Source organism: Bison bison, unplaced genomic scaffold (assembly GCF_000754665.1).
Source record: "Bison bison bison isolate TAMUID 2011002044 unplaced genomic scaffold, Bison_UMD1.0 scf7180017864203, whole genome shotgun sequence".
Classification (NCBI taxonomy): domain Eukaryota; kingdom Metazoa; phylum Chordata; class Mammalia; order Artiodactyla; family Bovidae; genus Bison; species Bison bison.
The window spans coordinates 3,046,396-3,073,113 of record NW_011494775.1 but is presented as its reverse complement, the minus strand read 5'-3'; the positions used below and the strand labels follow the sequence as shown (position 1 = coordinate 3,073,113).

The window sequence follows — 26,718 nt, the reverse complement described above, 5'->3', positions numbered from 1 at the left end:
AAAAAGAAAACTAAGATGTTATTTTTTGATAGAATTATTGGTACATACTATCGTTTAGTTATTTTTGGTGACTCTGTCAGTGAATTGGGAACTTAATTTTTTTAACAGATACACAGGTTTAACATTTAATCCCTGTTACATGCGGTTTTAATATATAGCACAGTTCCTTTATTTAGAATCACAGGGTGGTTTTCTAACTGGGCGTTTGGATGAAGTCTTTGTTTTATTTTTGGCTTCACTGCTTTTTTAATGAGGGATTATGTTAGCAATAACTTTTTGGTAATTCCTTAGTAAAATTTTAGCTTTCCATTCTGTAGGCTTCCTAATAAAACAGTTACAAGCAAAATGTCAATAAATGTGCTCAGCTTCAGAGGTGAGTATCTGACGTCCATTCCTGTGCTTTCCTTGGACCGTTGTATTTCGTTTTAGGGAATTAACCCTTTAAAATAGTACATGCTTTGAATTATTGATGTCAGCAGCTGCGCATATTCTACATGGTATTGCTCAGTTACGTACGTAAACTGGTTTAGTCAGATTAAGATGTGCACTGGCTCTTCTGCCTAGTGCTCGAGATACAGTTTTTTCCTACCCCTCCTTCCCTTTCCCAAACCCTAAAGATGGCCTTTCATTTTGCTCAGTGATTTTATGGGTCATTCCTATTTCTGGGATCCATCTCTATGTTGTGGTTAAGAAATGTTTCCCATCAGACAGTGACTTGTGAGACAGGGATATTTACATATTAAATAAATATTTCATTAGATTTGAAGGTATGTTTCAGTTATGATACCAAATCTTCCACATACACATACCTAGCATCCAGGGATGAGAAGAGGGTTAAAGAGTCAACCAAAGTTAAATAAAATTCAGAACTACCCTTATTACTATTTTAAATTGTATACTTAAAATACTTTGAATTCTTATGTAAAATATATGTACAAGATAACCCTATATACTTGGCTATATCTATACCTGAATTTTGTCTGCACTTAGTTTTGTCTCCAGCTAATAGGAGTCATCCTTTCTTTCTGTTGGGAAAGAATGCTCGTTCCTTTGCTATGTTTACATCAGCTAGTGAGGACCCAGTATGCTGCTGTGGCTTCAGTCCCTGCCATATCCCGCTTCTCTAGATCTCCCATGTCCTGGGTGTCATCTGAAAACTGTCACAGGCCATTTGGCTTTTCGTTGGAACTGTGCTCCAGCTTAAGCAACATAATGAAATTTGTTCAGGAAAATGCATTAGATGATTTAACAACAAGGGCGACATTTATTGAGCACTTACTATGGGCTGGCACTTGAGTTACTTTAATCCTCTCAACAACCTTATGAGACGTAATGCATTTCTCCCTGCTTTTCAGGGGAGGAAGCTGAGGCTTATATTAATTTGCTCAGACAGAATCACATGGTTGGTAAATAACAGAGTTGGGACTTACCCAGATCCATGCTTTTAGTTATGTTTTCTAGCTCCCAACGATCCCCACAACCCCACCCTGCTTGGAGTTCTCAGCACAATTGCACTGTGTTAGTGAGAATACAGTAATTGACTAGGAATAAACCTGGCACATGCTCTGCTTCCTTGGACCTTTCTTCCTGGAAACTTACCCCGACTACCCCCTCCCACATACAAACTCAAGAACATGCCATTCCCTTAAACTTCCACCAGCTGGTCCCAGTTTCAGTGATGGCATTCATCACTGTATTTTGCTGTTTCACCATAGCTCTTTGAGAACAAGTTCCCTCCTATTTGGGGCTTCTCTGGTGGCTCAGATGGTAAAGAATCTGCTGGCAGTGTGGGAAACGTGGGTTAGGAAGATTATCTGAAGAGGGGAATGGCTATCCAATCTAGTATTCTTGCCTGGGGAATCCCATGGAAAAGAAGAGCCTGGTGGGCTACAGTCCATGGTGTCGCCTCGAGTCGAACATGACTGAGCGACTAACGCTTTGACTTTTCCCTCCTGTTTATCTCTGTATGTCTAGTGCTAAGTAGTGCCTATCAATGCATGAAAGTGAAAGATTCCTGTGAAAATTGTCTTAAACTGTTTCTCATTTTCTGATGTTGTTATTCCATACAATTAAAGCAAAGTATAGGATGGGAATGTGGGGAAAATGATCACTTACCATTGTTTACTGTTTACAGAATGAAGAGGAACCGTTTATCTTTCATGAATAAAGTTCTCCAGTCTTCACCTGCAGTGAAACAGCCAAAACTTGGGTGCCATTCTTCTCTCAGCCAGACTCACATGCGTGCTGCTCTTCTGGATTGGGGGAATTTGCCTCACCACGTAGTGTTATGCATTTTTCAGTATCTTCCTTTAATAGATCGAGCCCGGGCATCTTCTGTCTGTAGGAGATGGAATGAAGTTTTCCACATACCTGACCTTTGGAGAAAGTTTGAATTTGAGCTGAACCAGTCAGCTACTTCATATTTTAACTCCACTCATCCTGATCTCATTCAGCAGATCATTAAAAAGCATGCTGCCCATCTCCAGTATGTCAGCTTTAAGGTAAGAAAAATAAGCAGTACATAAAAGCGATGACTTAAGTTTTGTTAGTATTTGTGTTAGATCATTATACTGAAACAGTCAATGAATATTTCAGAATTCTTATCCCAATCTATTTCCTGTTTCTTTGTTGTTACTTGCATAGATTTAGATGTAGTACTTGAGCTACAATTGAATAAACTTCAGCTTCCTTCATGTAGATGCCATTAATAATTTTAATAAAATTCAGGTAATCTTACAAGATTCGAAAGTATAAAGTGCTTAGAAAGTTCATTTGTCATCATCTCTGCTTTTCCTTTTTTGTCGAATATAGTGTATATTAGAGAAAAAATACTCATTTATAGTTTGAAGGGATAAGTACAGTTTTGTAGTTGAGTATTGAATTCTGTTAAATAATTATATTGCCAGTAACCTTCTAATGTTACATTCATGAAATTAAGATTTTTAATTGTCTCTGTAGGTTGATAGTAGTACTGAGTCAGCAGAAGCTGCCTGTGGTATACTTTCGCAGCTGGTAAATTGTTCTATCCAGACTTTGGGCTTGATTTCAACGGCCAAGCCAAGTTTTCTGAATATGTCCAAGGTAAAGATGATTTTTTTTGTGAGATTGACTACAATTCTTAAATATTGTTGAACTAGACACACACAGGGCTTCCCAGGTGGTGCTAGTGGTAAAGAACTTCCCTGCCAGTGCAGGAGATGCAAGAGATGCAAGTTTGATCCCTGGGTTGGGAAGATTCCCTGGAAAAAGAAATGGCAACCCACTCCAGTATTCTTGCCTGAAAAATTCCATGGACAGAAGAGCCTGGAGGGCTACAGTCCCTGGAGCTGCAGAATCAGACACGACGAAGCAACTGAGCATGCATTCAGTCAAACATAATTCTTTTCCTAAAAATAGATCACAACCTTACTTGCATTCAAATAATTACTTAAAGCAGGTTTTTGTTGACTAGCACTTAGATACACATTAGATATTTTTGATGAGATATCTAATGCATGGTTTCATTCTTTAGATCTATTTTGTAATTTTAATAATTGTGTCACAGCAGATGTCATTAATATAAAATCTAGGTGTTGTATTTAGAATTTTCAAGTGCCAGTTTACATAGGTACGTTGAGTGTAGAGTGTGTAGGGCCAATAGTGGATATCTTGCCTGAACTCTGTAGTTGCTCCATTGGAGGTGGGACAGTGTAATCTTTAACTAAATGTACTATACTGGTTAGGATAATGTTGGCATCCTTGCAGTAGAAATTCCAAAGTAACAGTGGCTTGAAAACATGCCTGAGGTTTATTTCTCTTACACTAAAGAAATCCATAGGCGCCGCAGTCCCTAGCTGTGGACTGGCTGTCCACTAGGACTGTGGAACCCACATTCCGCCTAGGCGCTTCCTTTCTCTCCACGGTGTTGTCTTCATTTTCATTTCCCAAGATGGCTTTCTGTGCTCCAGCCATCATGTCCTTGTTCTAGACCGCTGGAGGGAATAAATGGGGGGGAAGAGTGTGCCCTCTCCCTTTCAAGGTGTACAAGGCTAGCCATAAGTACCACACAGGGCTTCTTACTGGGCAGCTTAGCTCTGTGGCCACAGCACATCTCTGGGAAGCAAGGAAAGTCTTTTAGCTGGGTGGCAATATGCCCAGCTAAAAATTAGAACCAGATTACCAAAGAAGAAAGGATGATGGTTCTTATGAAGCCACCAGCAGTCTCTGCCACAGAAATTAATGACTGCCTTCTCTTCATTCGGCTTTGACTTGAATGCCGTGTCCTCAGAGAGGCCCTCCTTGACCCATTTTGCTGAAACAACACCCCTCCTCTAGTTACTCTCTGCAGTGTTTTATTTTCTTTACATCATTCATCAGAACTTGAAATCACCTTATTTATTTAATGTTTACTCTTCTCCTCCTGAAACAGAAGACATCAGCTCCTTGAGGGTGGGGATTCTCTTTTGCTTATTTACCATAATAAACCCAGAATTAGAATAGTGCCTCATATGTAATAAGCACTAAACTCTGGTCATCAGTAAAACTGACTAATGGAAACCTTCCTGTAGAAGTGGATGGAGGAATAGCAGCATCTCCTTTCTCATTAACTGGGTCATGGCTCTCTTTTAGAATGCATTTCTGCTAGCCTGTTAATCTTTTTAAGAGGTATGCTGAAAGAAAATGGGTCACTTGGGGATTCAAGTAATCAGATGAAAACTTACTACTTCTAAATAGTTATTTTTGTTTATGAGATAGGGAAGCAGATTAGCCTGAAATTCTTAGATTCTGGGCTGTCTCTCTGCTGCACATCAGCTTCCAGGGCCAGCTTCTGGGTTAGCTGAGGCAGTTACCAGACGCTTCATTCTAAGCCACGCCTCCACACAAAATGAGCTCTGTGGCTTCTGGCAAAGTTGTGGATGTCTCTGTGCCTCAGTTCTTTGATTTGCAGATTGAGGGAAAGTGATGTATGGATACAGAATGTTAATCTGCCTGAGAAGTACTGACCTAGAGACTTCCATGGCGGTTCAGTGGTTAAGACTTTCCTTCCAGTGCAGGGGATGTGATTCAATCCCTGATTGGGGAGCTAAGATCCCGTATGCCTTGTGGCCAAAAAACCAAAAACATAAAAACAGAAGCAGTATTGTAATAAATTCAATAAAGACTTTGAAAATGGTCCTCTTTTAAAAAAAAGCAATAATACATTGTTACTATAATGAAATATGTACTCTAATGCTTAAGTGTGTCCTTCAGGACTGAAAGAGTCCTATGTAAGTTGATTAAAAGTGAAATAAACCTTACATTTCTTAAGGAAAAAGAGTGAACTGTTTCTTTTCCTCTAATAATTTTTGGCACCATAAAGTTAAGTAGAACTATTCAAAACCCTGAAGGACGATGCCATCAAGGTGTTGCATTTAATATGTCAGCAAATCTGGAAGACCCAGCAGTGGCCACAGGACTGGAAAAAATCAATCCTCATCCCAATTCCCAAGAAGGGTAGTACTAAAGAATGTGCTGAACATCAGATAATTGCACTCATCTCCCGTGCTAGTAAGGTCATGCTAAAATCCTGCAAGCTAGGCTTCAGCATTTTGAGAACCAAGAACTTCCAGATGTCCAAGCTGGCTTTAGAAAAGGAAGAGGAACCAGAGATCAAATTGCCAACATTCAGTGGATTATAGAGAAAGCCAGGGAATTCCAGGAAAACATCTACCTCTGTTTCATCGACTACTCCAAAGCCTTTGACTGTGTGGATCATAATAAATTGTGGAAAGCTCTTAAAAGAGATAGGAATACCAGACCATCTTACCTATCTCCTGAGAATCCTGTATGCAGGTCAAGAAGCAACAGTTAGAATCCTGTATAGAACAACTGATTGGTTCAGGATTGAGAAAGGAATACAACAGCGTTGTGTGCTGTCACCCTGTTTGTTTAACCTATATGCTGAGCATATCATAAGAAATGATGGTCTGGATGAGTTACAAGCTGGAATCAAGATAGAAGGGAGTAACCTCCACAATGTTAGATATGAGGATGATACCACTCTAATGGCAGAAAGCAAAGAGGAACTAAAAAACGTCTTGATGAGGATGAAGGAGGAGAGGAAGGAGCTGGCTTAAAACTAAATATTAAAAAACTAAGATCATGGCATCTGGCCCCATTACTTCATGGCAAAGAGAAGGGGAAAAGGTGGGAGTAGTGTCAGATTTCCTCTTCTTGGGCTCTAAAATCACTGTGGATGGAGACTGCAGAAGATGATGATTGCTTCTTGGCAGGAAAGCTATGACAAACCTAGACAGTGTGTTGAAAAGCAGAGACATCACTCTGCTGACAGAGGTCTGTGTAGTGGTCTTCCCAGTGGTCATGTATGGTTGTGAGAGATGGACCATGAAGAAGGCAGAGCACCAAAGAGATGATGCCTTCAAACTGTGGTGCTGGAGAAGATTCCTAAAAGTCCCTTGGACAGTAAGGAGATAAAACCAGTCAATCTTGAGGAAAATCAATCCTGAATTCTCATTGGAAGGACTGATGCTGAAGCTGAAGCTCCAGTATTTTGGAGAAAAGGCAAGAGAATTCCAGAAAAACATCTGCTTTATGGACTATGCCAAAGCCTTTGACTGTGTAGATCACAACAAACTGGGAAATTCTTCAAGAGATGGGAATACTAGACCACTTCACCTGCCTCCTGAGAAATCTGTTTGCAGCTCAAGAAGCAGCAGTTAGAACTGGACATGAAACAACAGACTGGTTCCAGATTGGGGAAGGAGTATGTCAAGGCTGTGTATTGTCACCTTGCTTTTTAACTTATATGCAGAGTACATCATGAGAAATGCCAGCTTGGATGAAGCGCAAACTGGAATCAAGATTGCCGGGAGAAACATCAATAACCTCAGATATGCAGATGATACCACCATTATGGCAGAAAGTAAAGGAACTAAAGAGCCTTTTGATGAAAGTGAAAGAGGAGAGTGAAAAAGCTGGCTTAAAACTTAACATTCAAAATATTAAGATCATGGCATCCGGTCCCATCACTTCATGGCAAATAGATGGGAAAACAATGGAAACAGTGCCAGACTTTATTTTCTTGGGCTCCAAAATCACTGCAGATGGTGACTGAAGCTATGAAATTAAAAGATGCTTGCTCCTTGGAAGGAAATCTGTGATCAACCTAGACAGCATATTAAAAAGCAGAGATATTACTTTGCCAGCAAAATGTCCTTCTAGTCAAAGTTATGGTTTTTCCAGTAGTCATATATGGGTGTGAGAGTTGGACTATAAAGAAAGCTGAGTCCCAAAGAAGTGATGCTTTTGAATTGTGGTGTTGGAGAAGACTTGAGAGTCCCTTGAACTGCAAGGAGATGGAACCAGTCAATCCTAAGGGAAATCAGTCATGAGTATTCATTGGAAGGACTGATGCTGAAGCTGAAACTCCAATACTTTGGCCATCTGATGCAAAGAACTGACTCCTTGGAAAAGACCCTGATGCTGAGAAAGATTGAAGGCAGGAGGATAAGGGGATGACAGAGGGTGAGATGGTTGGATGGCATCACTGACTTGACAGACATGAGTTTGAACAAGTTCTGGGAGTCGGTGATGGACAGGGAAGCCTGGCATGCTGGAGTCCATGGGGTTGGAAAGAGGTGGACATGACTGAGCGACTGAACTGAGCTGATGAGAACATCTGACTCATTGAAGTCCCTGATGCTGGGAAAGATTGAGGGTAGAAGGAGAAGAGGAGAGAGAATGAGATGGCTGAATGGCATCACTGATGCAGTGGACACAAACTTGGGCAAACTTTGGGAGATGGTGAAGGACAGGGAGGCCTGGTGTGCTGCAGTCCATGGGGTCACAAAGAGTCGTGCACGACTGGACAACAACAGCAAAGTTTAGTAGAGGTTCAGCTGTCCACCATTTGAGAATGTGTGTAACTCAGTTTACACTTGTATAAACCACTGATTTCTTGTAAAGGAATTATGATGTATAACCAATTTGGTCATTCTGTTAGGGACAGTAGAGCCTTTGATAGAATCCACGTTGATTATGAAAAGGAAAAAATGTGCATAGATTTTGTTTTCTAGACTTTCTGTGTCAAAAAATGACCTGAAAAGTTCTGAAACTCCACCCATTATGAAGTCAAACTGTGACTAAACTTTTTTTTGTCAGTCTTCAAAACAGAAAGTTTTCAAAATGTATCTTTGTTTAGATAATTTGCTAGAAAAAAAAGTCTCTGAAGAATATGACATCATTGATTCATCAACAGTAAATATTGACTTTTACTATGTACCAGATACTATTTTAGGTGCTAGAAATACACGAATGAATAAAACAGATAAGAATTTATTTATCCTAGACTAGGGTGTTGACTCAGTCCAGATAGTAAATTTCAGGCTTTGTGGGGCCTATCGCTCTGCTCACTTCTCGCACTGTAGTGTGAAAGAAGAGCAGTACATAAATGAGTCCCACAGTGCTCTTCTATGGTCAGACTTTAATTAGGGACACTGAAAGAGCTTCACTTAAGTTTTGCATATCACAAAGTACTCCTCTTTAAAAATTTTCTTTGAATTATTTGAAAATATAAAAACCATGCAGTGGCTTAGATGATAAAGAATCTACCTGCAATGCGGGAGACCTGGGTGTGATCCCTGGGTCCAGAAGATCCCCTGGAGAAGGGAATGGCAACCCATTCCAGTATTCTTGCCTGGAGAATTCCATGATCAGAGGAACCTTGTGGGCTATAGTCCATGGGATCTCAAAGAGTCAGACATGAATGAGTGACTAACACTTTTCATACTTAACTCATGAGCCGTACGATAAAGTGGAGTGGACTTGGCCAGTGGGCCATAACTTGCCAACCTCTATTCTAGGAAATACATAAGATTATATCCTTTTAATGTTGAAAAATAAATCCTTAAGATTGAAAACAATTGGAAGATGTGTTTATGAAATCTTTGAGACTTCTTCCTCTCTCACTATTCCATTTAGCAATGATAAAAGTAATAAAACTGCACTTTGCTATTTCTCCTGGCTAATGGCACTATGAAAAGCAGTAATATGTTGATCACTTTTATTATGCTATTATAAGCATATGTTGATATATTAATAAATAGTTTTGATGAAATTATTGCAGCTGTAGATTTTAAAATAATGTTTTATAATTTTTTCTTATTGCCATGCTAGTCTCATTTTGTGTCAGCACTTAGAGTTCTTTTTGTTAACTCAAAATCATTGTCATCAATCAAAATTGAAGACACGCCAGTGGATGATCCTTCTTTGAGCATTCTTGTGGCCAATAATAGTGGTACTCTAAGATGCCTAAAAATGAGTAGCTGTCCTCATGTTTCATCTAACGGTAGGTTTTATTTTTAAGCTCATATGATGTTTTATTATAGTAATAGTAGTAATACAATTTCCTGTTGAACACTACATGCTTATGAGATATAATTCATCAATCTTTCTTTCAAAAGAACTCAGTGTATTGATGTAAGCTAAATATAGTTTAAATTGCTTCTCCTAAGAGTATCTTACTTATATATATATTTTTTATTGTATGTATAATTTTATATATATGGGGCTTTTCGGTTGGTGCAGTGGTGAAGAATCTGCCTGCCAATGCAGGAGACGGAAGAGATACAAGTTCAATCCCTGAATGGGGAAGATCCTCTGGAGAAGGAAATGGCAATCCACTCCAGAATTCTTGTCTGGAAATTTCCATGGACCGAGGTGCCTGGAGGTCTACAGACCATGGGGTTGCAAAAGAGTCAGACAGGACTAAGTACACATATTCACATAATTATTTATATTATATATATATATGCACACATACACACATACAAATACGGATTTGCATGCAAATTATATATATATATATATCAGCATCCATCTCAGAAATCATTAGATGTCTATTCTAGGAAATAATGAATAACTGATACAAATTTAAATTCACAAAATGTTGTGTTAGTATCCATACTCTTTGTGTTTAAAGATTTGTCCCCATTTCCTGCAGGAATCCTTTGTGTAGCTGACCATTGTCAAGGTCTTAGAGAACTGGCATTGAATTATTACATGCTAAGTGACAAACTTCTCCTGGCACTTTCAAACGAGACTCATGTTAACCTTGAGCATCTTCGAATAGATGTTGTGAGTGAAAATGCTGGACAAATTGAATTTCATTCTATTAAAAGACAAAGCTGGGATGCACTTATTAAACACTCCCCTGGAGTGAATGTTGTTATGTACTTCTTTTTATATGAAGAGGAAATGGAGACGTTCTTCAAAGAAGAAACCCCTGTTACTCATCTTTATTTTGGTCGGTCAGTAAGCAAAGAGATTCTAGGACGGCTAGGTCTTAACTGTCCCCGACTAACAGAGTTAGTTGTATGTGCTAATGGTATTCAGGTCATTGATACTGAACTTATTTGTATTGCTGAACACTGTAAAAACTTGACAGCCTTGGGCCTCAGTGAATGTGAAGTTAGCTGCAGTGCATTCATTGAGTTTGTAAGACTGTGTGGGAGAAAGCTAACCCACCTCTCTATCATGGAGGAAGTTTTGATACCTGATGATGTTTATAGCCTAGATGAAATTCACACTGAAGTCTCCAAATACCTGGGAAGAATATGGTTTCCTGATGTCATGCCTCTCTGGTAATTGACTACTGAACCAAAGATTCTTAACTTTTTTTTTTTTTAATCTATAAGATTAGCTTCTTTCTGTCTATGCAAATGTAAATTTTAAGATGCGTTGCTGAAATGTGTTAGGTGAAATCTTGTATTGTTTACAAACTACCTTAATGGATTATAGCAGAAGCATTTGAGAAACTATGAGAGATTTGAAAAGACAGAAATCATAAATAGAGCACAGACACTGTATGGTGGGTTAGATAGTTGATAGCTGCTGCTGCTGCTAAGTTGCTTTAGTCGCGGCCTACTCTGTGCGACCCCATTGACGGTAGCTCACCAGGCTCCCCCGTCCCTGGGATTCTCCAGGCAAGAACACTGGAGTGGGTTGCCATTTCCTTCTCCAATGCATGAAAGTGAAAAGTGAAAGTGAAGTCACTCAGTTGTGTCCGACTCTTCGCGACCCCATGGACTGCAGCCTACCAGGCTCCTCCGTCCTTGGGATTTCCCAGGCTAGAGTACTGGAGTGGGGTACCTTCTCCAGATAATCAGTTTGTAGATAAGTTCCTCAGCCTTCCTTGAAGGCATATTTTGACTTGCTAAATAAATTTGTAATATTGAATTTTGGATCCCTTAAACTATGTCACTTACAATTTTATATTGTTAATTGTTTCTGTTTCATCTTGGTATTAATATACTTTACAAAATATTTAGTATTAGAAACTAAGAGTACACTCAAAGTAGAGATACAGAGGCTGGCTTAATTGAACTCTATTTTTTAGCAGTATATAAGATCATGTTATGATTCAGTAAATAACTTGTAATTTCTAGTGCATTTCGAATTCTACTTTGTTGTATTAACTTGGGAGAAAATGGGCATTAGATTAACATTAAATAATGCTAATTCATTTTATAAAGATACTGTGTAATTGGTTAAACACACTACTGAGATAAAAAGTAAATTTTTTAGAGGGTGTTTGTGAGGGAATCAGCATTTACTGGATATATTTACTATGTATCTGAAACTATGCCAGATCCTTTGCAGAAGTGGTTGTTTAATTAGTAACACAGCCAAAACACTTTAATTATTGTTTATACTTTATACTTTATAATTATACTTTAATGGCTACGATTTATTGCCTTTAAGATGAATATGTATCCTTAAAATGACCCATAAGACCCCACAGGTTCTGGCTTCTGGCTTCTCCCTGCTTCTTTGACCTTGTCTCCTCCCACAGGTGCCCTTTGCCCCTTCTGTTCTCATCCTCTTTCAGTTCCTTAAAATTGCCATGCACCCTCTAGTCAGAGCGCATTTGTACATATTCTAGGCAGATTTTAAAGTCATATGTTATTGTTAATATGCCCTGAGTGTGATAAATGTTGTCACAAAAATGTAGTGATTCCTCCCTGTCCAGCTATGGCCTCTTAAATTGACCACTTACCTTGTTCTTTCATTAAATTACTTTCTTTCAGAAAACTCAAAACATTTTCTAAATAAAGATGGATTTTATAGTCATTTAAGCTAATATCTGAAACCAAAATTTTAAGTATATGTTATAATCACCTTCAATAAAGAAAATTAAGTTACTCAGTGCTGTTACCTCCCTGTCGTTTGAACCTGTGCAGTACTTTAGACTGAACATTTTAACACTCAAACCTAAAGGAAAAGGAAATTAAGAAAACAAAACAACCTTCTGATACAGTGCACTAGAGGGCGCTATATTCTAGTGATTCTGAGGAAAGAAGTCCTTTAGTCTAAAGTTTGCATTTATGTTCAACAGATATGAGAGTGCCTGTGGGAGGCGAGGCAGAAAGCAGCATTTTTGCTCTTCTTTGGAGAAGCCGTCTGTTCTGGGTAATGAGTGTGGTTTCTAAAACAGTCACTTCAGAAGGTTGATTATTTAGAAGACTAAATGTATATGTCATTGTTCAAACATTTTAGAGCTCCTTTTAAAATTGCCTTTGAAATCTGTATGCTATTTCCTTTTTTGTGATCTCAATGGGCGCACAGGCTTTGTCTTTTGAAGAAAAATGTAATCTTTGGAAGTGACCTAAAGTTACTTGGCACTAGGGAGATGAATAAGGTAGATGATCAAACCAGACACTGCCGGTGTTGCAGTTTTCTTCTTTTTAACCAAAACTTAAAGTCTTAATTTGCTAGCCTTGTATAAGATGTTATGACACAGTAGAGAATAGTATCTAACTGGATATGAGAAAGTACTGATGGTGTTTTATAGACTCTAAACTATCTGAGAGCCGTCAGTGAGTCTTCTTCCTGGATACCCACCCGAGTACCGTTGCCTCTATAACATCTTATTCATAATGATAAATACTCGTGAAGTCACCTCCCAACCGTAAAACTACAGCATTGATAGTAACTTAAATTTTTCTATGTGGTCCTTCCCTATCCAGTCCTGAGATAACTAGTGTTTATTATTTGCTCGATTTCCTTTTTATATGTTTTTATCACATATACATGTGTTCCTAAAAATTCTGTTTTGGCTTTAGTTGTTTTGACTTTATAAAACAGTATCATGCTATATGCCCTTTTGAGCTTTTTTTAATGATTCATCTATTTTGTTATGTTTAGCTGAGGTTCATTTATTACAACTGCTGTATAATATTCCATTCTGTAATGAAACCACAGTTTGTCCATCTGACTATTGACAGGCATTTGAGTTGTTCCGGGTTTTGCTATGACAAATAGTAATATTATGAGCATTCTTGTACACAGGTGCTAGTATACCAAAGCAGCCCCTTCTCTTTAGTAAAAAAGTTAAGTTGACTACATTTCCAATAGCATAGCTACACTAGGAGTGGAGTCATTCTACTGGAGTTTTCTACATTCCAAAGAGTTTAAGCAAAAATTCCTGAAAGTTTCCAGAAGGAGGAGTTCACCTCACTCATTTCTTACTGACCGACTAAGATCTACAGAGCCGTATTATTTCTCGTCCTTTGACTAGTCGTATGGTCTTATTTCCCTTTTATACTCGTTGTCAGCATAACCAGGAAAGAGTCATAAGGATATACAATGATGTGTAAAAATAAGTAGCTGTTATGGGCATATGGCTCGATGAGGCTGACGGACTCGGTTGCATGAGATACTTCAGATCAGGATAGATCTCTTTCTCTTTTTAGTATTCTTTGTAATGTAGACTTTCTGAAATCAGTGTCCCACAGTACCTTGGACTGCTATCATTGATTACCTGGAAGATCGACAACTTACATAGAGTGTGGGAATGTATGGCTGTAAAGACTGGCAAATTCTGTCTTATCCGTGTAAACCCTTCACCCTCCAACCACTTTGGGTATTTCAGCAATTGGGTATACCAATACCAAAACCTAAGGGTATTCCTGAAATTCTTTACTGCCTCAACTCAAAAGAAGCCTTGAGTTTATTCACTTGGTATTTATGAACTTTTATGTGTCTAGCATTGTACAACACTAATCTTGTGCCCTAAAAACACTTAAGGTTTTTTTTAATATTTTCAAGCAGAAAGCTAGTTTTAGAAATGTCAACATTGCTGTTGGCACCAGTTTGAATTTGTATGTTTGTTTCTCCTATTTATTTAGAACTGAGAAATCTTTTAGAAAAAACACATCCCTGATCCCATAGGTTACAGATCAGACCTGAGAAATGAACTGACCTTCAAAACATCAAAGTGGCAATGAGTTGAAATCAAAATGCTTTTTTCTCTCTTTCATTCATCATGTTTCTATTTGAGCACAAATTTGTTGAAAAGCAGGATAGGTGCCTAGGTTTTAAGAAGATGGCTGTCTTTTTAGAAGATCGGCTTGTCCTCCATCTATAGGTAGACAGTAGGATCACTCAAGTCACAGTTTTCAATATGTATGTGGGATTGTATTCCAGGGTAAACTTTTTGCAAGGGCAGCAGAGTGCCCAGTTTTTCTCCCTTCTTGATAGAACCTTTATATTTAATTGGCTTGATGTAGAACATTTTAATGCAGAAACCTGAAAGAAAAGAAGTAAAATTATTCATTATCTAGGTTTTAGTAGCCTTGAATCAGAAGTTTTCTTTAAAGAGCAGAAATGAAAAAAAAGAAAGGATGATTGATTGAACTCAATGAGCGAACAGAAGAAAATGACACAATCATATCAGAAATGAAGACTAAAATTACAAGATGCTGAAGGAAGAATAGACTCAAATCACTTTAAAAAGGCATTGACGAATAGCTGAGAAACACCAGCTAGCTGAAAACATTGACCCAGAACAATGTCAACTTCAAGACAGATTCTGATAAAACACTTTTAAAAACAAAGCAAAGTAGAAATAATAACAGGCACAAGAATACAAAGCTTTCTAAATACCAGAAGAAAAAAAGACCTGTCAGAGAAATAGAAATAATACCATTGTAATACCATAATTATAAAATAATAACAGTGCCGGGACCAAATATATGAGTTGTATCTATAAATGTTAATTCATGTATTAAAAAGATTTTCATATTGGCTTGAAAAGCAAAATGAAAGTCTGTGCTGTATACAATTAGACAGTCACTGAAAAGGTATAAAAATTCAAGGCTGGGAAAGATTTACCTTGCAAATGGAAGGAAAGGGAAAGCAAGGGTTATGATCTTGTTACCTTCAGGCCAAAAAGCATTGAAGCCAGACAAAGAATGACAATTATAATGCTAAATCCAACGAAGATAAAATAGTTAAAACTATCCAGGCACTCAATGACACAGAAATCATTATATAACACAAAAATCCTGTAAAGGAGAGATTACAGGAGACACAAGGCGAAATAGAAACCCAGCAGTAGTAGAAGGCTCCAACACATTTGGTGTCAGTGCAAACCGGTCGGGTGGGCAGAAAACATAGGCAGGGCTACAGGAGCATCCTGTCCAGCACAGTAGCTGCCGTCCACTGGCTAGTCGACACTTGAAATGTAGCTAATTTGAATTAGATGCGCTTTATAAGATACACATTGGATTTTTGAAGATAGTACCCCCTCCAAAGTTAAACATTACTAATTGCATATTGCATTTTGAAATGACAATAATTTGGAGATCTTAAAATATTAAAATTAAGTTATAGTTTCTTTTTACCTAATGTGGATGCGGGAAAATTAAGATTACATATGTGGCTTTTATTATACTATTGGTGGACAGTGCTGCTGCAGAAAATCTAAGTGAAATCCATAAGCTACATCTTATATACATAAGTTAACAGAATATGTCCAAGGCTGCTGCTGCTGCTGCCAAGTCGCTTCAGTCGTGTCCGACCCTGTGCGACCCCATGGACGGCAGCCACCAGGCTCCCCGTCCCTGGGAGTCTCCAGGCAAGAACTCTGGAGTGGGTGGCCATTTCCTTCTCCAACGCATGAAAGCCAAAAGTGAAAGGGAAGTTGCTCAGTCGTGTCCGACCCTCTGCGACCCCATGGACTGCAGCCTACCAGGCTCCTCCATCCATGGGATTTTCCAGGCAAGAGTACTGGAGTGGGGTGCCATTGCCTTCTCCAGTATAGCAGTGCAAGAAGACCTAAATAAATGGAAGATACAACATGCTCATTGATTGGAAGACCCATTACTTCTAAGACATCAATTCTTAGTTTGATCTGTATAGTCAATGCAAACCCAATCCAAGACCCAGCAAGATTTTTGGTGGAGATTGACAAACTGCTTCTGTAATTTATTTGGAAATTCAGATAACCCAGGACTTGCCAAGGCAATCTGAAAAAAAGAGCAAAGTTGGAAGATTTATACTATTAGAGATCAAGGTGTATTTTATAGCTAAGATAATTAAGACAGTGCAGTACTGCTGGAAGATTAACCAACTGACCAATGAAACACAGTAGAAAGACCATAAACAGACCCACATATATGCAGACCTTGATTTATGACAAGATACTTTTGTGCAGTGAGGAGAAAACGGTATTGGCAAGTTAATGGTATGGAGTCAGTTATCTATATGGGAGAAGAATTTGATTCTTCTCATTCCTTACAGAAAAGCCAATTCCAGATGGATTATAAATCTAAATATGAACGGTCAAGCAATAAAGCTTGTGGACAAAAGCCTAGGGTGAATATCTTTAGGGTTTCAGGATGGGCAAATGTGTCTTAAACAGGTAATAAAAATGTGCTAACAGTAAAGGAGGATACTACTAGATTGGACTGCATTAAAAATAATAATTTTGGTTTATTAAAAAACAACATTTGAAAAGTTAAAAAAGGAGCCCAGAAGATGGGAGAAGATAGTTATAATACATATTTGGCAAAGAATTTATGTCCAAAATACACAAAAAGCTCCCACATACCTCTAAAACACTGGGCATTTTGCAAAATATGTGAAGAGGCACTTCACAAAAGACAGTATTGATGTTATCAATAAATATGAAAAATATCAATAAATATGAAATGCAGATTAAAGTTAAAGGAGATACCATTACACACTCATGAGAATGACTGAAATGAGAAAAGCAGATAACACTAAGTATTGTGTATGGAGCAACTGGAATTTTCACACACTCCTCATGGGAGTGTGAATGAATAGCACCACTTTGGGAAACCAGGTGGCAGTATCTGCTAAGGCTGCAGATACATCTACCAAGTGACCCAGCAACTCCACTCCTCTAGCGTCTGCCAGTTGCTGAGTATATTGATTCCAGCTATGCGTTCTGGACTGGGGAAGTTACTACAAGGGGGTCATGTGGATGCACTTGGTCCACTTGTAAGATGGACCCTAGCGAAAAACTGTCTTGATCACCTGACTGCATAAGCCCTAATCAGGGACCGCAGTGGCCTTTTGTGTCTTTAGGAATTAGTGTCAGCTTTAAGTGTCTTCATCTCCAGTGTGCAGTCATCCTGCTAAAAGGCTAGAGCAAGTCCCTTTGAGAACAGCTATAAAGTAAGGCTTATAGTATAAATTTTTGGCTTTTGTGACAGCCCTTCCTTAGAAAGGCTCAGCCTCCCTTTCATTCAAGAGAGCCCCTGGACTGTAAACTGACTCAAGTCTGGGAATCAGTTGATAGTGTTGGGAGAAGATTTTCAGACCCAGAATTGATCGAGGTCAGAATTTTTTGTTCATCAGACCTAAAGTGTTTCCTTTTATACAAATCAAATAAAGCTTTAGTACACTGCCCATGTATTTGGTTCTAGGTCACCGTGATTAAGCAGACAGTGCCATAGATCCTTGATTCTGATGCATCTGATGACTGTTTGACCTCTGCTCCCCATTGGGTAGCCATGCCAACCTTGACTGCTCAGTGGAGTCCTTTCAATGGCAGTGGTTTCTCTTATTTCAAGCCTAGAGAAGATAGCCTCCAGATAGCTCCTTAAAGACTTGGGCTCCTTAGCAAAGTGTTTCTCATGGCCTTGGTGAGAGGAGTGTCACTAAACCCACCCCCAGCAGGCATGCAAATTTATGTTCATGAAAAGACATGTACTAGAAAGTTCATAGTAGCATTTTCCTAATTGCCTGAAACTGGATACTGCCCAAATGTCCATTTAGAGCATGATTAAATAAATAAACACACATGCATGCAATGGATACTATAGGTAAATAATGATGAATGAACCTCACAAACATGAATGAATCTTACAAACATCATGGTAATAAAAGAAGCCCCCCACTCAAAAGAGTGCATGCTGTTTAATTCTATTTAAATCATTTTCAAAAACTAGGCAAAAAATAAGAACAAAAAACAAAACCTAAAAGGTAGTACAAGGGGTCTCTGGGCTGCTGCTGTTGTACTTTTTCTTGAAATAGTGTAACCAGCAGGTTGCCCTGGTGTGCTTACTTTGTGAAAATTCATTGAGCCAGCCATTTTTGCTTTCTGCACTTTGCTGTATGTATGTTCTATTGCAATAGATTTAAAACACCAAATAAGAAGCCTAGGACCTGAAGTACCAGGAGACATGACTTTACCTAGAACATAGAGCTTTTGAAAATGTTATTTTTGTTCAGTTGCTAAGTTGTGTCCCACTCTTTGTGACCCTTTGGACTGTAGCACACCAGGCCCTTCTGTCCTCCACTATCTCCCGGAGTTTGCTTAAATTCATGTCCATTAAATTGGTGATGCTATCTAACTATCTCATCCTCTGTCACCCTCTTCTCCTTTTGCCTTCAATCTTTCCCAGCATCAGGATCTTTTCCATTGAGTCGGCTCTTCGCTTCTGGTGGCAAAAGTATTGGAGCTTCAGCTTCAGCATCAGTCCTTCCAATAAATATTCCTAGTTGATTACCTTCAGGATTTGATCTCCTTTCAATCCAGGAGACACTAAAGAGTTCTCCAGCACCACAGTTCAAAAGCATCAATTCTTCAGCGTTCAGCCTTCTTTATGGTCCAACTATCACATCTCTACATGACTACTGGAAAAGCCATAGCTTTGACTATATGGACCTTTGTTGGCAAAGTGATGTCTCTGCTTTTTAATACACTGTCTAGGTTTGTCTCAGTTTTCCTTCAAGGAGCAAGTTTTTTTTTTTTTTTTTTTTTAACTTTATGGCTGCAGTCACCATCACAGTGATTTTGGAGCCCAAGAAAATTAAAATCTGTCACTGTTTACAGCTTTTCCCCATCTCTTTGCCATGAAGTGATGGCACTAGATGCCATGATCTTAGTTTTTTGAATGTTGAGTTTTAAGCCAGTTTTTTCACTCTCCTCTTTCACTTTTATCAAGAGGTTCTTTAGTTCCTCTTCACTTTATACCATTAGAGTGGTATCATTTGCATACCTGAGGTTGTTGATATTTCTCCCGGCAATCTTGATTTCAGCTTGTGATTCATCCAGCCTGGCATTTCACATAATATACTCTGCATATAAGTTAAATTAGCAGGGTGACAATACATAGCCTTGTCATACTTCTTTCTCAATTTTGAACCAGTCAGTTGTTCCATATCCAGTTCTAACTGTTTCTTCCTGACCCACATACAGCTTTCTCAGGAGGCAGGTAAGATGGTCTGTTATTCCCATCTCTTTAAAAATTTTCCACAGTTCATTGTGAGCCACACAGTCAAAGACTTTAGCCTAGTCAATGAAGCAGATGTTTTTCTGAAACTCACTTTCTTGCTCCATGATACAACAAATGTTTGCAATTTGATCCCTGGTCTCTCTGTCTTTCGAAATCCAGCTTGTACACCTGAAAGTTCTTGGTTCGTGTACTGCTGAAGCCTAGCTTGAAGGATTTTAAGCATAACCTTGCTAGCATGTGAAATGAGTGCAACTGTGCAGCGGTTTGAATGATCTTTGGCATTGCCCTTCTTTGGGACTGGAACGAAAGCTGACCTTTTCCAGTCCTGTGGCCACTGTTGAGTTTTCCAAATTTGCTGACATGTTGAGTGCAGCATCATCTTTTAGGATTTTAAATAGCTCAGCTGGAAGTCTGTCACCTCCACTAGCTTTGTTTTTAGTAATGCTTCGTAAAGCCCACTTGACTTCATACTCCAAGATGTCTGCCTCTAGGTGAGTGACCATATCATCGTGATTATCTGGGTCATCAAGACCTTTCTTGTTTAGTTCTTCTGTGTATTCTTGCCACCTCTTCTTAATCTCTTCTGGTTTTGCTTACTGTTTCTGTCTTTTATCACACCCCATTCTTGCATGAAATGTTCCCTTGATATCTCCTCTTTTTTTGAAGAGATCTTTAGTCTTACCCATTTTATTTTTCCTCTATTTCTCTATTTTCCTCTATTTCCTGGCATTATTCATTTAAGAAGGCCTTCTTATCTCTCCTTTCTATTCTCTGAACTGTGAACTCAGTTGAGATTATCTTTGCCTTTCTCCTTTGCTTTTCACTTCTCTTCTCTTCTCAGCTATTTGTAAGGCCTCCTTAGACAACCACTTTGCCTTCTTGCATTTCTGTTTGGGATTGTTTTTGTCACTGCCTCCTATGTAGTGTTATAAACCTCAGTCCATAGTTCTTCAGGCATTCTGTCCCCAGATCTAATCCCTTGAATCTATTTGTCACTTCCACTGTATAATCATCAGGGATTTGCTTTAGATCATATCTGAATGGCCTACTGGTTTTCTCTACTTGCTTCAATTTAAGCCTGAATTTTGCAATAAGGAGTTCATGATCTGAGCCACAGTCAGCTCCAGGTCTCGTTTTTGCTGATGGTATAGCACTTCTTCATCTTTGGCTGCAAAGAACATAATCAGATTTTCGTATTGACTACCTAGTAATGTCCATGTGTAGAGCTGTCTCTTGAGTTGTTGGAAAAGGGAATTTGCTATGACCAGTGTATTCTCTTGACAATATTCTGTTAGCCTTTGCTCTGCTTCATTTTGTACTCCAAGGCCAAACTTGCCTGTTATTCCAGGTATCTCTTGACTTCCTACTTTTGCATTCCAGTGCTCTGTGATGAAAAGGACATCTTTTTTTGGTGTTAGTTCTAGAAGGTCTTGTCAGTCTTCATAGAACTGATGAACTTCACCTTCTTCAGCATCATTAGTGTGATGTTGAATGGTTTGTCTTGGAAATCAACTGAGACCATTCTGTTGTTTTTGAGATTACACCCAAGTACTGCATTTCAGACTCTTCCTGACTATGAGGGCTACTCCATTTCTTCTAAGTGGTTCTTGCCCACAGTAATAGGTATAATGGTCATCTGAATTACATTTGACCATTCCCGTCCATTTTAGTTCACTGATTCCTAAAATGTTTATGTTCAATCTTGCCATCTCCTGCTTGACCACATCCAATTTACCTTGATTCACGGACCTAATGTTCCAGGTTCCTATGCAATATTGTTCTTTACAGCTTTGGACTTTACTTTGACCACTAGACACATGTACAGCTGAACATTTGAAAACAGTTCACATAAACTCTTGCAGAAATGCCAACATTTTCCAGTTGTGGAACTGGTAAATGAAAGCATCCATTCATTATAGCTAATATTGCTGAAAGTGATTTTGCTTGGAGAATATTAAGCAAAGCCATGTGGACCTCAGAAGGAAAGTGCCCCAGTCAGGTATAGAGCTAGGTGGGGAGTGTATGTATAAAAAAGATGACTGTAGGGAAAGTGGTGAAACATCTTGGAAAATGTGTGGGCTGTTTTAGTACAGTACCCTTGTCCTTTAGTTCCTAGGTTTTGTTCCTTTGAAAGAAGAATGCAACTTCTCTGTATAGAATACACATGAAATAAGCATCAGAGATCTCCACTATATGCCCCAGGTACATACACCACTTCTTACCTCCTCCAGAGATCCGAACACCATTATTGATGGCATTTTTGTTTTTATAAGGTTTCTCCTGGCCCATGATCTTTCCGGTGAAAGGTGCATAAACAGTAGAGCCATCTGAGCACAAGACATCTACACCCTGGTGAAGCTTCTGATTTCTAGGATGTAAATAAGAATGAACAGACTGAAGAACTGCCCTGGGAATTTTATTGCCCAGGAACAGGGGTTAACCCACTGTTCCCAGTCCAGGGTATCAAAAATGTTGGGATGTCCCAGGTTTCCTCACTCTGTTTAGTCAGTTTTCACCTCCCTCTCCGCAGGTATTCATAATCATGTTGTAAAGGTTAAAGCACGTAAGATAGTATTTGGTACACAAGAAGTGTTTAAAAAAAAATGTTAGCCATTATTAATATATGGCATCTGGGGGAGATGAGGCAATCAATGTAAGTAAATGTTATAGATACCTGAATCTTTACATCTATAAGACCACTTAGAAAAGAGTTGACTTTTTATGGGAACCTATTTTATAAGAAGAATCATAGTCTTTTTTATCTCTCAGTGATCCATACACATCATTTATTGTGTATGACATTTTAATATGGTGACTGATAGCTCCTGCATTTATTAAACTCTGTGGAGCACAAATGGAAAACGATCCCAGGTTGTAAGGTTTCCTGAGGTTGTCTCTAACAGTCCTCACTCTTCCTGCTCTTACCAGGCTCTTCTCCTTCTAATAGGCCTCCTGAAAGTCAGATTCACCAGGATTGTTAGCATTATGTGTATAACAACATAGAGCAGGTTCCACGTGAGGAGCCAGTAAGTTATTGAATGAGTCAAGTGCACAAACTGTAGGGTTTATGGACTGACTGAGCCTGAGTTTTGGCAATTCAGGGGCCATTTCCCCCTGTGTCCCATTTCTCAGCCCTATTCCATGTATGTGAGGTTGCTTTGTGAATAGTATCTGTGTGAGTGAGAGTTCTGTGATTAGAGTGGTGATTGGTAATGCAGTTGGTGCGTGTGCTATACACACTCGGTCGTGTCTGACTCATTGTGACCCCATTGACTGTAGCCCACCAGGCTCCCCTGTCCATGGGATATACACACTCGGTCGTGTCTGACTCATTGTGACCCCATTGACTATAGCCCACCAGGCTCCCCTGTCCATGGGATTTTCCAGGCAAGAGTACTGGAGTGGGTTGCCATTTCCCTCTCCAAATGCAGTTGGACATGTTGCTATTTCATCAGAAAGTGGCACTCCCTAAGTAGTACTGGGAATTGTTGAACATTCATAGTATGTCCCTCACCATCTGGAAGAGATTACCTGCTTAGGGCCAGCCTTTGGAATTTACCTCCCAAAGCCTGGGTCAGTAACACCACAGTCTGCTGGCAACAAGAGCTAAAAGCCTGAATCCTAGTTCCCCAGCCTTCAACCACCTTCACTGTGTTTGGCAGGTCCCTCAGCCCTTTGGTGCCCCAGTTCAAGTTCCTCTTCTATAAAATGGGATGGTAAAGTTTGGTTTTCACTTTGGAAAAGCCAGGTGAGATGAGTCAACATATGAAAACATTGAGAGAGAAAACACAGCTCTCCTCTCTGTGGTCCTTATTCAGTGCTCTGTTCTCAATTCAGAGCCCACATCTGAAGCCCTGTTCTTGGAAGTTGCTCCAGACATGGTAATGCAACTGGTTTTGCCTCTGAATTTTCCTGCCGTCAGAAGGGAAAGGATGGTGAGCACTTGTGGAAACTTACAGCGAGGACACTGCGCAAAGAGGTTGAGCTGAAAGAGTGTGTGTGTGAAACCCCATTACCTCTGAGCCGTGTACTGGCCACAGCCATGGCCATCACATGTCCTGATCTCATTGGAAGACTTGCCAGCACATATAATAGCCCATGGTCCAGCCAGTGCTGAAAAGGAAAAACATGAGAAGCAGGTTTCCTGACCACGTATTCCCAATATCCATTACCCTCATGTCTCCCAGCAGATTCAAAAATTCTTTTCATTATACTTTTTCTCTGATTTTTTCTGTAGTTTATGGGGTGGCCTGCCTTTAACTCCTGATTCAGCTGTAAAATGGCCCTTTTTTCCCTGGCCATGGAAGTTTGTTTTCTGACGTGTAGAGTATTTGTAAGTTTATTTACAAGCACTCACCTTTATTGTTATTATTTGTTTTATATTATCCGCCGAACAATGTTGTAGATGGTGCTTTAAAATTTTTCTTTGCTTATGACTTGGCGTGGGGCCCTCTATGTTTAGGTTAAACAAAATAATTGAACAACATGGCTCAAAGAAATGATTCTAGAGTAACTTTGAAATGTTCTTTATTTTTAGTCTTGATCCAAGATGTTTGAATTGAAGGAAAAACAAACTATGAGTTAGCAAAGTGTATTTAACACTAAATGGATCTCTTTCATATCCACTGACATAGAAGAGGAGATTCTTAGAAATAAGAACATGTCAAACTAATTTAGCCTAGAGCAGAGTGTGAAGAGAAGGTGAGGAAGTGAGTAATAACAATTACTTGAAAAATTGAGAAGCCGTAAAACATGGAGGGAGGGGGCTGGCTGTCTTCATGTATTTTGTGCAAACTTTCCGTGCAACTTCTCGTTATTAGAGTAAGCACTTGATAAATATTCCTTTAAATTGTTTCCTGGATTTCTAATTATTTATATTCACAGAGAGTTGCATTAAGAAACTCATTGTTTTACTTCAAAGCAAACTAACAAAAATGGAAGCAAAAGCAGGAATCTGCTAATTTGGTTGTTGATTATATTTAAAGGTATTTTGCTATTCATTAATATATGTGTTATGAAAAGAAGCTACAGAATATGACCATTAAGCATATTCTTGAATATACCTCTAAAAGGTATATTATGCCTTTGGACCAAGCTTCAAGTCACTTTGGCCCTAATATTTATCCTTCAGAATTGAGGCATATATTAGTTTATTAATGTATTCATTTGCTCTTTTGCTATGATAGGGGAGTGTTCCCCTTGTCCTGCTGCTGCTAAGTCACTTCAGTCGTGTCCAACTCTGTGCGACCCCATAGACGGCAGCCCACCAGGCTCCCCATCCCTGGGATTCTCCAGGCAAGAACACTGTAGTGGGTTGCCATTTCCTTCTCCGATGCATGAAAGTGAAAAGTGAAAGTGAAGTCGCCCAGTCGTGTCTGACTCTTCGCGACCCCGTGGACTGCAGCCCATCAGGCTTCTCCATCCATGGGATTTTCCAGGCAAGAGTACTGGACTCGGGTGCCATCGCCTTCTCCGTCCCCTTATCCTAATCCATACCAATTTTTGTGTCAGGGGTTTTCTAAATCAGATTCTCATACAAACTTTATTTTCTAATTTTGTTCCAATTAATTGCAAACTAAGATTGTTTTTTCTTTTCTGCTTCTCTCATTAAAGAAATAGAACATTCAGGTGGAAGTCATTGATAACCACTCTTGACCTTGTGTATTCTTCCTTTTCTGCTTTAAAAAAAAATTTTTTTTTATTGTGGTAAAAGTCACATAACATAAAACAGACTGTGTTAACCATATCTAACTGTGCATTTCAGTGGCACGAAGTACATTCATATTGTTGTGCAACTCTTCATCATCCAACTTCCAACTTGTTCACCTTCCTAAATGGAAACTCTGTCCCCAGTAAACAACAACTCCCCACTCCCCTCACTGCCCCCCACCCCCGACAGCATCCGCCAGTATGCCTTCTATGAAGTTGACTGTTCTAGTTACGTCGTATAAGCAGAATCAAATGATGCATGTCAGCACCTAGTGTTTATTGGAATGCGTTTCTAAAGTTAACAGTGTGTGTCCTACACACAGACAAAGCTGCTTTTCCCCTGTGCAGTACGGTAGGTTCTCATTTGATTTCTGTCTTATACATGGTAGTAGATATATGTCATTCTCAATCTCCCAATTCATCCCACCCTGCCATTACCCTCTTGGTGTCCGTATGTTCGTTCTCTGCATTGGTGTCTCTGTTTAAGCTTTGCTTCCTATTCCACTGTTAATAACCAAATATACAAGTTTCTGTTGTGGTTGTAATGTTAATGACTTTCGAATCTATCCTTGGAATCAATTTTTAAAAGTCAGCCAGGATTCTAAGACAGTAATTTTGACTTACCAGGTGAAATCAGAGCAGCCAGAAGGAGGGTTCCTGTGGAAAACATTTGTCTTTGTCTCTCTAGAATGCTTCTTCCTCTGACCCTTAGGCTTGCCCCCACACACTCTGTGAAGAATATTCCAGTCTGAATTAGTATTATCTAGCTATTTAACCTTAGAATTCTGCATCTCTCATATCTTCAATTTGGTACAAGACCCAAAAATTTACGAGAATGGAAGGAGTCAGATTTTAATACTCTGTGGACAGCTATGTAGGACCTACGTAAAAGCTTTTCATCTGAAAAAGCTAACTTTATTGGAAATGCTGACTAAATATTAACAGAAGTGATAAGGCTGGGTGAAGAGTGGCTTTTCTCTGGGCTGTGACTGGTGGGAGGATATCCACATGAAAAAATGAATATTTAATATTGTCTGCTAGTAGATCTGTCTTTCATTCCCTGGATAGGGTATGTTTCAGAAAAGAAGATTAATAATGTATGACCTTCTATAGTATATTTTTTAGTATTTCCCTTGGGTTTTTTTGGAGGATCAGTTAATTTTATCTGTGTAATGTTTGCAAATACTTTTATAATTTTGAGAAAATTATCTTTCTTTAAATATGTGACTTTAGATGTTTGCTTGTTTGTAATAATGAAAAATTAACATCCACAGTACCCATAAGTAGAGAAAAGGATGAATGATATACGATGGAGTATAATAGCAGTTGGAATATATATTGTCATTCCAATTTTCCAGAAGAGAAAACAAAGGCACAGTTTGATTAGGTGAATTCACTCAAGATCACATGGGGAGGACGTAACAGATTTGGGATTCAAACCTATGGGGAAGAGGGGAAGTTTTGCTGTGTTCGAATCATCTAA

General features: G+C 39.0%; 2 protein-coding genes across 5 annotated transcripts in view; one reads left to right on the top strand and one right to left on the bottom strand.

Moving 5' to 3' along the window:
• The window catches only part of FBXL21 (F-box and leucine-rich repeat protein 21), a 48,787-nt gene that overhangs the window by 6,507 nt on the left and 15,562 nt on the right, over positions 1-26,718 (top strand). For all 4 annotated transcript variants that reach the window (XM_010844484.1, XM_010844482.1, XM_010844483.1 and 1 more), the window contains 3 exons: positions 2,135-2,501; positions 2,959-3,081; positions 9,154-9,325. In XM_010844484.1, the coding sequence (XP_010842786.1) occupies positions 2,136-2,501; positions 2,959-3,081; positions 9,154-9,325 (661 nt within the window). In that variant the 5' untranslated portion in view covers position 2,135. The remainder of the gene's footprint in view (positions 1-2,134; positions 2,502-2,958; positions 3,082-9,153; positions 9,326-26,718) is intronic.
• Positions 14,144-26,141, bottom strand: LECT2 (leukocyte cell-derived chemotaxin 2). The gene is made up of 4 exons (XM_010844485.1): positions 25,860-26,141; positions 23,543-23,639; positions 21,749-21,894; positions 14,144-14,565 (listed from the first exon to the last, which is right to left on the bottom strand). Exons 1-4 carry the CDS (start codon positions 25,903-25,905, stop codon positions 14,399-14,401), a joined length of 456 nt encoding a protein of 151 aa, XP_010842787.1. The 5' UTR covers positions 25,906-26,141; the 3' UTR covers positions 14,144-14,398.

Excerpts from the sequence above, each read along its gene's own strand:
- LECT2 (XM_010844485.1), bottom strand. The coding sequence starts at position 25,905 with ATGTTTTCCACAGGAACCCTCCTTCTGGCTGCTCTGATTTCACCTG. Across the intron at positions 23,640-25,859 it reads GGCTGCTCTGATTTCACCTG|CACTGGCTGGACCATGGGCT; the intron begins GTAAGTCAAAAT and ends TTTCCTTTTCAG. Across the intron at positions 21,895-23,542 it reads GGCCAGTACACGGCTCAGAG|AAATCAGAAGCTTCACCAGG; the intron begins GTAATGGGGTTT and ends TTTACATCCTAG.